Here is an 11,056-nt window from a genome sequence, read left to right on the forward strand (position 1 = left end):
CCAGGGGCTGGTGGCTGGATCCCACGCACGGGTCTCACGTCGTATAGTAGCCAGAGGCCACTGCACGAGGCTGCCATCTTAAGTGGGGCTTAGCTGCACAGGCTCCTTCTGGGAAAGCATGCCGGCCTGTGAAGTCTTTCTAGAACATGCCGTAGCTGGGGGAGTGCAGAGCCATAAGCTGCGCCGAGCTCAGGCGGGGGGATGGGACCCCCAGGGCTTCGCTCGACGGGGACTTCTGGGCTGTCGGGGCAGGGCCTGCTGCTGGTGACCTAGTCTCCAGCGGCAGCGGGTCCTGGTCTCCAGTCTCCCCGTTCCCGGGTATCTGCCAGCAACAGGTCTGCTTTCACCTTTGGCCTCTACCTGGAGAAGCAGAGGGAGCCGATGGCAGTTCTGAAAGGCTCTGATGGGGGCACAGCCAGAGGGCTGGACGCCTGCTGCACAGGCCAGCAGCTTGGCCTCTGGGCTCCCCCTGTGTAGCAGGTTCAGGGACAGACAGGGCTCAGCCCTGGGGCCTCTGTGCTGACACGGGGCATGGCTGAGCTGGGCAACAGGTGTCCCCGCAGGGTGGACTCTGAGGGGACCATCCTTGTTCGAGGTAAACCCCAGGCCCTGTCCTCTTCTTCTTCTTTTTTTTTAAATTAATTAATTAATTTTTGCCTGTGTCGGGTCTTCGTTGCTGCACGTGGGCTTTCTCTAGTTGTGGCGAGCGGGGGCTGCTCTTCGTTGCGGTGTGTGGGCTTCTCATTGCGGTGGCTTCTCTTGTTGCAGAGCATGGGTTCTAGGAGCGCGGGCTTCAGTAGTTGTGGCACTGCGGGCTCAGTAGTTGTGGCACATGGGCTTAGTTGCTCCACAGCATGTTGGATCTTCCCGGACCGGGGCTCGAACCTGTGTTCCCTGCACTGGCAGGTGAACTCTTAACCACTGCGCCACCAGGGAAGCCCCCGTCCTCTGTCTTCCGAGTGGAGCCTTGCAGCCTTGTGGGATGTGCGGACAGCACCCTGGCTTAAGCAGAACCCTGCATGTGTGTTTAGCTGCAGGGCCCTTTCCCCACACACTGGCTTGCTGGGAGCATCACCTGTTGTGTGTCAGACGGGGCAGAGCTTTGGACCGGATGGAGGGGCCAGGGGCCGGGAGGGGCGGTGTGGTGGCCCAGCTGGGATGGGGGGCCCTTCACTCCGTGAGACCTTTGATGGCCCTTTCTCATCTCCAGCTGGCTCCTTGTGACCTCTGACCCATTTCCACGGTGTTTGTGGCCTTAACACTTAGAAGGGGACAAGGTTCCCTTTGGGGGGATGTGTTGGGGAGCGTGGCGGGCACCGAGGGTGCAGGGCCAGCCTGTTGGTCCCCATTGCTGGAGCAGGAAGCCAGGCCCCTCACCCTCGCCTCCTGGCCCCCGCAGGTCCGGGTCTTCCTGCAACCCCCCCTAAAGGGTGTGGTCATGGAAACCTTCGGATCGGGAAACGGGCCCACCAAGCCCGACCTGCTTCAGGAGCTGCGGGTGGCAGCTGAGCGAGGCCTAGTCATCGTCAACTGCACCCACTGCCTTCAGGGCGCCGTCACCTCGGACTATGGCGCTGGCACGGTGGGGCGGGGACACCGAGGCCTTGGGAGGGAGGGCAGGGGCAAGTCCGGCTGTGACCCCGTGCCCCATCGTCCGCCGGTGCCTCCGTTCCTGCAGGCCCTGGCGGGAGCCGGCACCATCTCAGGCTCCGACATGACATCGGAGGCGGCCCTGGCCAAGCTGTCGTATGTGCTTGGCCTGCCGGGGCTGAGCCTGGATGGCAGGAAGGAGGTGCGTGCCCCTCCGGCTGGGGACCCGGGCCCGCACTGGCGGGCGGTGGGGCCCAGTCCGGGGGATGTGTGCCTGGGTTTGGAAGGGGGGGCGAGGACGGGGGGCTCCCCCGAACGGTTGCCACCCCCAAGCCCGGGCACTGCCTGTCCACACCTCGAGGAGCCCCAGGTCTGGCTTGGGCTCAGGATCCCCAAACTGCTCCCAGGGTGTCCCCTCCCTCTTGCTTTTCAGGCTGGCCTCAGACACGGCTGTCCCCGGGCCCTGGGGCTGGGCAGAGGCCACAGGGGTCTGGGGAGACCCTAGGCTGGAGGGCTGGCGGGTGGGGCCGGCCTGGTGTGGGGATCTGCCTGGGGTTAGGCTCTGGCCTCAGGCATGGAGCCCGAGGGAGGAGTTTCAGGCCCTGGGCAGCCCTCTCCCGGGGCCTGGGGTGCCTGGCCTGCGAGGTTGGTCTGGGCTGCTGGGTCCGGGCCCTGATGGAGCTGGCCCGGCTCTCCGTGTGCCCCCCCTGGCAGCTGCTGGCCAGGGACCTGCGCGGGGAGATGACGCTGCCTGCCGTGGACGAGCTCCGGCCCTCTCTGCGGGGCAGCACGCCGGGCCGCGGGGTTGCCCGGCTCCTTAGTCTGAGCCAGGTATTGTCCAGCGTGGGCGAGGGGGTCTGGGCGGTGGGTCCCTGAGGGATGGGCTCCCGCCCGCTGGCATTTTGGTGCCAGGAGCAGAAAACCACCAGGCACGAACTGGTTCTGGGCTCGGGGCCACAGTGGGGAGGGTTTGCAGGGACTCGTGGGCCAGTGTGTGGGAAGGGGCCAGGCAGTCGAGAGGGGCCCTTGCAGCGTGCACACGGTACTCAGAACGTGGCCGCTCACCCGGTGGGCAGCCGGGCCAGGCCTGCTGGCCCTGCTGCAGGGCCGCCTCGCGAGGGGGGCGCTCTCAGGCAACATGGGCGCTCCGTCCGTCCTGCTGCTGGCGGGAGAGAGGTGTCTGCTCTGGGGTCTCCCCGGGAAGAGGGGCCAGGCTTGGAGCTCCTTCCCCTTCTCAGCCAGGGTGCCCAGGCCCAGGAAGGGACCGAGGACTTGCTTTAGGGCCTGGGATCTGAGATTTAAGCTGGGCCAGGCTCACGGGGGTGACTGGGGCCTCCTGGTGCCCCACCTTACCACTACCCCCGGCACTGGCCTCTGGGAGAAGTGTCCAGACCTGGTGCGCCTGGCAGGAGATGGGCACTGTGTCCCGTTGCTGACCCGGGTCACACCACGTGCCTCAGTTTCCCCTCTGCAGAGTGAGGGTGGGAGAGTGGAGAGTGGCGGGAACTTAACCTGCTTGCCAGGGATGGGCAGCAGCCAGACGTGTGTGGCCTGTCGTCACAGTGGATGCCTCGGGCCTTAATGACTCCAGATCTCAGGCCCTGCCATGGTGCCTGGCGCGGGGATGCCTACGGGGGCCTCTGATGGGACCCCCAGCCGTCTGGCACCTTGGGGAGCTGTTAGGTGACCCATGGAATTCCCAGCACGGGGTCCAGGCGTCCCTTCCTGCTGGGGAGGGCCAGGCACCCCTTCCCACCCTCCCCCAGGCAGGTGCCCTATGAGTTACCCCTGCCTCCTGGCCCGCAGGAGAGGCAGGCGAGGACGTGGGTCTCAGCGGGCGGGTGGCAGGCCCCGGTCACACAGCTGATGGGACAGAGCCAGGTGGTGGCCTGTGTCCTGCCTGGACTTTGCTCCCAGGGCTGGGGGTCCCGAGTAGGCCTCGGATGTGGTGCCTAGCCCCTTCCTTTTACCATGTTGAGTCTTGAGGGGGTGCTGGACCCCATCCTGGGACTCACTGCCGGCACGGTGTGTGGGCCAGCAGGGTTCCCACGGGCCCTGCGCCCCACCTCTGCCCACCTGTCCCCCTGCTCCTGGCCCTGCCCACTCCTGGGGGCGGTGAGGACCCCAGGAAGCGGCAGGGGTCCCAAGGTGCTGTGGCGCCCCCTCACCCCAGGAGGCTGAGGACGTGCGAGATGCCCTGGCACCCAGCCTGGCCTGCGCCGCGGCCCACGCCGGCGACCTGGAGGCCCTGCAGGCGCTTGCAGAGCTGGTGAGACCCCTGCCCGTCCTCGGGGACCAGCTGCAGCTGCACCAGGCCCCGGGGGGTGGGGCGCTGCGCAGATGTGGGCAGGACTGCCTGTCCCGGGGCTTGCTCGCCTCCCTGCAGCCGAGGGGGGCACGTGGCTGTGTCAGGCCCCCCTTGGGTGCACCCCGACCCTGTCCCTTCCCTGTGGCCTACCTGGCCCTGTCCAGCCTCCCCTCAGTGGGTGGTGATCCCTTGCACCGCCCCAGGGCAGTGACCTGAGCCTGGAGGACTTTGGTGGTCAAACTCCGCTGCACTCGGCTGCCCGAGGGGGCCAGGCTGGGGTGGTCACCATGCTGCTGCAGAGAGGGCTGGACGTGAACGCACGGGACAAGGATGGCCTCAGCCCGCTGCTGCTGGCCGTGAGGGGCAGGTACTGGGCTGGGGGGGGGCGGGCGCTGTGGCAGATGTGCGGGCAGGGGTGCCGTGTGGGGCAGGGCCTGGACAGGAATGCCTCAGAGGGGGCCTTCAGTGTGCCTGTGGTCACACAGCATCCCCAGGCAAAGCCAGGTGGGACCAAGGACGCCTGCTTCCTGGAGCCTCGCCCACCTCCAGCTGGGCCCTAGGCACTAGCGGTGACCTTGCCAGGTGTGAACAGGGCCCAGACCGGGAGGACTGACTCTGGGCAGGGTGGTCAGGGAGGGCTTCCTGGAGGTGACCACCAAGCTGAGCCAGGCAGGCCCGGCAAGACCCTGGCACGGAATTTCTAGAAAAGAAAAACGCTTACAGAGCACAAGGGGTCTCATGTGTGTTCCCTCCGTCCTCCACCTGAGGGGCTGGGGGTGGGGCAAGGGGAGAAACCCCCAACCCAGCACTGGGATGCAGCAGGTACAGAGCAGGTGACATAGAGCCAGACGTTGGGCTGGGTGAGCACAGGTCCCCAAGGGGGCAGGCTCAGCATGCATGCTAGTGGGGGGGTCCCCCAAGCTGGCCCCATCCAACATACCCTGGCTTTTTAGGGCAGGGCCCCAGCCTGGGTTTTTTTGGGGGCCTCCACCCAAGTGGAGAGTTGCAGAGCTGAGCTCTTGCTGAGGCCCGAGGGCCCTGGGCAGTCATTGTGGGCACCTGACGTCTGGTTCCTTCTAAGGAGGAGCAGAGGCCCCCTGCCCTGCAGCCAAGGCCAGAGGCTGGGGCCCCCTGGAGGGGCCACCCTGTGTGCTCACCTGTGACGTGCACTGCAGGCTGGGGCGGCGGCACCTTGCAGGGCAGGTTGTGTGAGGATCGACGTGAAGGAAAACACACGAGCTGGTGGTCACCACCCGGGAGCCGGGGTCACAGGCTCTGACCCCTTCCCTTGGGGTTGGGCCTGGCGGGCGGGCAGCCAGCCAGCCGAGGCCGGAGGAGCAGGCATCGGGGCTGGTGAACACCTGTACCCGTGTCCTCTGCTGGGGTGGCTGTCTCCTTGCCCTCCCAGGCCCGCCTGGCATCTCTCCGAGGGGCAGGCCTCTCTTGCTCTGACGGACAGTTGGAATTCATGGCGGATGGGCACGTGTGGGGCCTGGTAGCCACTTGGCCCTGCATTCTAGGGGCTTACGTTGCTCCGAGGCCTGGAACTTTCTGGGAAGACCTAGGGGCAGGGGCGGGACCTCTCTCCCACCTGTTTCCCCGTCCCCTGCCCGGCAGCTGGGAGGGGCATCACATACGTGTGTGTGTGAGAGTGTGTGTGTGAGCGCACTGGTGAGCACGGGTGTGAGGGTGTGTCTGGGACACGGGGATCACAGGCCTTGCTTTCCATCTCTTGTAGTCTTGCTGTTTCCGAATGCAGAGCTGGTCTCGGTTTAGCGTCTGCCACAGGCCCCGGTCCCTCCCCAGGGGCTCTCGGCCTGCAGGACCCTGGGTTATTTCTGGGGGTCACATGAGTCTTATGGAGAGCCCAGGCCACCAGACCGCTCGGCTCAGTCCTGGGCCAGGGCGCCTCACCCTTGGGGCAGTGGGCAGTGGGGAGCCCCTCCCTCCCGGCCTCCTGGGAGCATCAAAGGGTTCTCAGGACAGGCAGGGGACCGAGGGGGAGGGCTGCACGTGGGGCGTGCCCATGGCGCCCAGGCCGGGTGATCTGGCTGGAGACTGCAGCTCACACTTGGGTGTGGGTGGCAGCACGGTGAGCTCACCCCGTCCTGGTCCCACCCGCTCGTCCCCAGCTGCTGTCACGGCAGCTCCCTTGCCTCCCGAACCGGTCTCCCGGCTCACCCCCCGGCGGGCCCTGCTGTGCCCTGGAGGGGCTGGCCTCACCCTGGAGGGCTCCGGGGGGGGTGGGGGGGCCCCACTCTCCTCCCCAGCTCCCTAAAAGTGGGGTGACCATGCAGTTGATGGTACACCCCCAAACTCGGGGCTCTGTGCTCTCTGTTCCTGGGCTCGGAGCAGGTGCCTCGACACCCACAGGCCTCTGGGCCCTGCTCCGGGCCGGCCTGACGCCCATGTTCTTCCGTCAATGTCTCATGCCCACCCCGTCCCCAAGGGCAGACTACCGGCCCAAGGGATTCCGTTTTCCCAGACTCGGCCCTGGCGGGTGTGAGCTGGGCAGGGAGGCTCCTCCAGTGTGGGCGTCCGAAGGTGCCCAGAGCGGGGCCTCGGGGCCTTTGGCGGGGGTGAGCTGGGCAGGGAGGCTCCTCCAGTGTGGGCGTCCGAAGGTGCCCAGAGCGGGGCCTCGGGGCCTTTGGCGGGGGTGCTGCGGACGGAGGTGCTGCGCAGCCAGGGCTGACTGACCACCCTCTCGGCGTGGGTCTGGGTGCCGGGGACCGAGGTGCGGTGGCCCTGGTCTGGGGAGGGCGGGTTCCTGGTCTTGGGCACAGGACAAGGCCCTGCTGGCGTCTCGCAGAGGCTGCGGCGGGCAGGCGGTCACCGCGCTGTTTCTCACGCAGGCATCAGGCTGTCATTGGGCTGCTGCGGGCGGCTGGGGCCTGCCTGTCCCCCCAGGAGCTGGAGGACTCGGGGACAGAGCTCTGCAGGTGAGGGTCGCAGGCGTACCTGCGCTTCCCGGGACGTGGGCTTCAGAGCGGGGAGAGCCCATCGTGCACCAGCTGGGCCCTTGGAGCACTTGAGGGTGGGGTTTGTTCCTAGAAGAGGGAGCAGTCCAGCAAGGGGGTGCGTGTGAGCGTGTGCGTGCGTGTGTGTGGGTAGAGGAGGGCCGTGGAGGGGTCGGCTGGGAGGGTGCCTGGGTGTGGGCTCGGGGGAGCCTGGCCTGCGTTTGGGGAGGTTGGGGGCACGGGGTGGGGGCAGGGCAGTCGGCAGCTCTCACGCGTGGCCGTGCTCCCCCGTGGGGAGGACACCAAGGCCCAGCAGCTGCCCTGCCCTGGTCGGCGTTCGGCTGCCAGCTGCCAGCAGGACTCGGACCTCAGCCACTCTGAGTGACCACCAGGCAGACCTGGGGAGGCTGAGGCCCGGGAGGGGTGGTGGTAGGCTGGGCTGGGGGCAGGCCCAGGGCTGCCAGCCTCCGCTCCTTCCTCCGTCCCTGGGACCCTCCCCGTGGCGCTGCAGATGTTCTGTCGCTGGCTCCCCCCCACCCAGCCCTGCCCACCAGCCCCTCCTGTGTCCAGCCCGGGCTGCCCTGGGCAGGTCTGAGGCCTCGAGGAGGGGAGGGGCCGAGGGGGGGCAGGCTGGGGGCCGGAAGCACCTTGGAAGTCAGAGCCCCCAGGCGTGGGCTGGGTGACAAGGGCGGTGTCTTAGACCGTGGCTGCTGTGGTGTGAGGAGGGGTGGCTGCCTGCTCTCCAGGAAGAGGACCTGAATCTCTGGCCCCCTCGTCCCCACCGGCCAGCATCCCCCCACCCCCGAGCCTTGGAGGCCCCCGTCCTAGACACAGTGGGGTGCAGAGAGCCCACTGGCCCCAGCCTCAGCCCCTCCCTCCCTGGAGTGCAGCGTCACTGGGGGGCCGAATCCTGCTGGCTGACCTGCCTCTTCTCGGCACCGACAGGGCTAAGGCGGGCGGGGCTGGGGGGTCTCAGATGTGCGGGATGGTGGCGGGGCCCAGGCGGGGAGGGTCTTGGCTCTGAAGGGACTTCTGAGGTGACTTGGTTCAGAGCTGCACCCCAGGTGGGCCTCGATGGCTCCGTTGACAGATGGGGAAACAGGCAGAGGGGGGATGTGGCAGCCAGCTCCCACGAGAGTGGGTCATCTGACCTGAGCTGCTTGGCTGGATTTGTGGGGGGCCCTTGGCCAGCTCTTCCAGGAGGTGAGTGTGTGTGGGAACCAGCGCGAGAGGCCTGCAGGCAGATCTGGGGGCGGGGCGGGTGGTGGCACCGTCAGCGTGATTCACCTCAGGGATGACCCAGCGCCGCTTCGGGGGCTGCTGCTGCCGTTTCCTGACCCAGAGGGAGTCCCTAGGGCCCCGTTGGGGGATGGCCCTTCTGCCCGGCAGTCCTGGCCAGCACACCTGGCTTGGACCCCTTCCCTGCCTGGTCCCAGGGTGAGAGCAAAGGGAGGATGCAGACGGCCCCACGAGGGCCCGGGAGGTGCGCTGTGAGTCCCCCGCCACCTCCCTAGGGCAGGCAGGCCCAGGCCCCCTCCTAGCCAGGAAACCCCCATGCGGCCTGCCTCTGTGGGCCCCGCCAGGGAGAGCTGTGTCGTGAAATATGAAACTGGCGGGCGGCACTCAGCCGGTGGGGTGTGTGTGGTGTGCATCCTCACGCGTGTGCCTTCGTGTGTGCACCCTTGACCTGAGTCCCAGTCACCCCTGCTGGGTGAAACCAGACTCCAGGCCGTCAGCTGGCCCGCAGCGACTCCTGCGCTCCTGCCCCAGGGCTCGGGCACTGCTGGGTCAGCTGTTTGGGGCTGGCTTTGCAAAAGTGCCGGTGGGCAGATGGACGTGTGCCCGGTGGTCTCTGACGCTCCCCGTCCTCCACTCCCCCTCCCAGGCTGGCATGCAGGGCAGACTGTGAAGGCCTGCGGGCATGGTGGCAGGCAGGGGCCGACCTGAGGCAGCCGGGCTATGATGGGCGCAGCGCCCTGCATGTCGTGAGTGCCACCAGTGCCCTCTGAGGCCACCTCGTCCAGGAAGGCCCCCCTGACAGCTTCATTGGCTCCCGCTTCCCAAATGCCCAACTCCTGCTCTCCGGGTGGATGCACTTCATATGCGGGAACCACAGGGGTGGGAGGGCTGTCCCTTTTCCTGTCCCAGGTTCCCTCCCAGGGCCGAGACCTGTGGGGACAAGGGCAACGGAGGAGTCATGGGGTCCTTGGTACACGGGTGGGAGGGCAGCCTGGTGGGCCACTGGGGGTGGGAGGCGGGGTTCAGGGCCAGGTTGCTGGTCCGAATCCCTGAGGCAGCCCCTCCCGCGTTCCCCTTCATCCACCCTGCAGGCAGAGGCAGCTGGGAAGCTGGAAGTGGTGGCCCTTCTGCAGAGCCTTCAGGGTGGGGTTGGTGACCAGGCCCTGGGCCCAGTAAGTCCCCCACCCCCCTGTGGGGTTGGACCTGGTGGGGACTGTGTCCTGGGGACAGAGCCGGTCTAAGTCAGTGGGGCCTGCAGAGCCCCTCCTGTGGGTGGGGCGCACCCTCTGTGGCAAGCTGCAAACTGCCTGGAGGGAGGGCCAACCCCAGACCCCCTGCTTCCGTCCTGTCAGGCCGCCCCATAGCGCACCCTGCCCCATGGCGCACCCTGCCGCGGCACTGGAGGCCCCAGCCATGGTCAAGAAGCTCCCTGAGCCTGGAGGGGGCCTGCCCGCCCTGCCCCGCCCCACCAGGACCAGCACCCACTGGGCTGGGTGGGCCAGGTTCCAGCTGACTCCTCACCCCCACCCCATCAGCTGGCCTTCCGGGAAACTCCAGGCTGGTTGGGTTTGCTCAGGTCCTTGGGTCCCTCCCCTGTGAAAGGCTGCTTGCCACTGACAGGTGCCCGGGCTTGTTTGTCTGCTCTGCCCCCATACAGTACCTGGGCCTCCCCTCCTCTAGAGACCTCCCGTTGTCAGGAAGCGCTGCCTGGTGTCTAACCTGAAGCTGTCTTGCTGCAGCGTGAGCCATTCCTTCCTGTTGAGACCTGCCGGAAGGATGAGAGCAGCCCCCCCCACCCCGGCTCTGACTGTGCTGTGTGCCCTCTGCCCCTGCCCCCGTCCTCGCTGCTGGAGCTGCTTCCCATCCTGTTGGCAGAATGCAGCCTAAAGGTCTTTGTTGGGTAGAGTGGCAATAAAATCTCTCCGAGGGCCATTCCCTCCCGAGATCCCCAAAGCCCGGCTCCAGTGGGTGTGTCTGGGTCCCAGGACCGTGGGTATGTGTGTGGGGTGTCAGGCCCCAGGCTCTGGGTCAAAGGGCCGTGTCTTCAGCATCCTGGGGGGGAGGGGCGCTCCGCCAATCCTTCCCAAGGCGCCAGGAGTGAGTGTGAGCCCCTGGGTGGGGTGGGCAGGCTGTTCCCTCCCCAGACAGCCTCTGCCCCACCTCCTCTCCTCCCAGACCTCCTCTTGAAGCTTGGGGTCACCTCCTCCAGGCAGCCCCCACCCACATCGTCTTCTGCCGAACTCTCCTCATGGAGACCATCTCTCTGTCTCTCCCGGTGCCCCTCGTCCGTCCTTCACAGGGGCCTCTGCGGTGTGCCGGCCCCTTGGCCCCATTCATTGCAGCCCCTGATCTGCCGGTAGCGCGGGACCTGCTGCCTCTTATGAGCCAGGCCCGTCCTGGGGAGCCTGGGTGGGTGGGAGCGCCCTGCTGTGCGCAGGTGTGGGATGGGCAGGGCAGGCCCGGGCCTGGTGGGTGTGGCTCTCTGAGGCCAGTGTCACTGCCTTACCAGAGGCCCTGCTGGGGTTGAAATCAGGTGTTTGGACCCACGGCCTGAACTGGAAGCACCGGAAGCAGTCCGGTGGGGCGACAAGGGCATGACCTTGGGCCTGGGCTGGCCTGAGGCCTCCCGCCCCCGCCCCGCCCCTGGCCCTGCTGGGCGTGAGGAGCCTCCCCGCTCCAGGTCCCCCACCACCTTGGCCCCTCGCTAACTGCCCCCATAAGGACTGCCTTCAATCTGTCCGTCTGGCCCCTGAGCTGGGGGCTCAGGAAGCCGCTGGGCCCAACCTGAGGGCGAGGGTGACCCTAAAGAGCTCTCCCTTGCACCCACCATGCAGCTTCTCCCAGAGGCGCTGGGCCGGGGGCGGCTCCGCCCGCACCCCCAGGCTTCTCAGCCTGGTTCCCAGGCCCGGGCTGGCAGCCTTCCAGATCTTGCCCAGACACGGGTATGCCTGGGCCTTGCACA

At 67.3% G+C, this 11,056-nt stretch overlaps 1 protein-coding gene across 1 annotated transcript in view; it reads left to right on the top strand.

Annotated features, from left to right (window-relative positions):
- ASPG (asparaginase) overlaps positions 1-10,041 on the top strand; it is a 34,466-nt gene extending 24,425 nt beyond the window's left edge. The window contains exons 8-16 of the mRNA XM_032621768.1: positions 1,400-1,582; positions 1,679-1,792; positions 2,305-2,421; positions 3,764-3,859; positions 4,102-4,265; positions 6,751-6,837; positions 8,741-8,840; positions 9,186-9,266; positions 9,775-10,041. Of these exons, the coding sequence (XP_032477659.1) occupies positions 1,400-1,582; positions 1,679-1,792; positions 2,305-2,421; positions 3,764-3,859; positions 4,102-4,265; positions 6,751-6,837; positions 8,741-8,840; positions 9,186-9,266; positions 9,775-9,981 (1,149 nt within the window). The 3' untranslated portion in view covers positions 9,982-10,041. The remainder of the gene's footprint in view (positions 1-1,399; positions 1,583-1,678; positions 1,793-2,304; positions 2,422-3,763; positions 3,860-4,101; positions 4,266-6,750; positions 6,838-8,740; positions 8,841-9,185; positions 9,267-9,774) is intronic.
- Positions 10,042-11,056: the final 1,015 nt, after the last annotated feature.

Source organism: Phocoena sinus, chromosome 2 (genome assembly GCF_008692025.1).
Source record: "Phocoena sinus isolate mPhoSin1 chromosome 2, mPhoSin1.pri, whole genome shotgun sequence".
NCBI classification, from domain to species: domain Eukaryota; kingdom Metazoa; phylum Chordata; class Mammalia; order Artiodactyla; family Phocoenidae; genus Phocoena; species Phocoena sinus.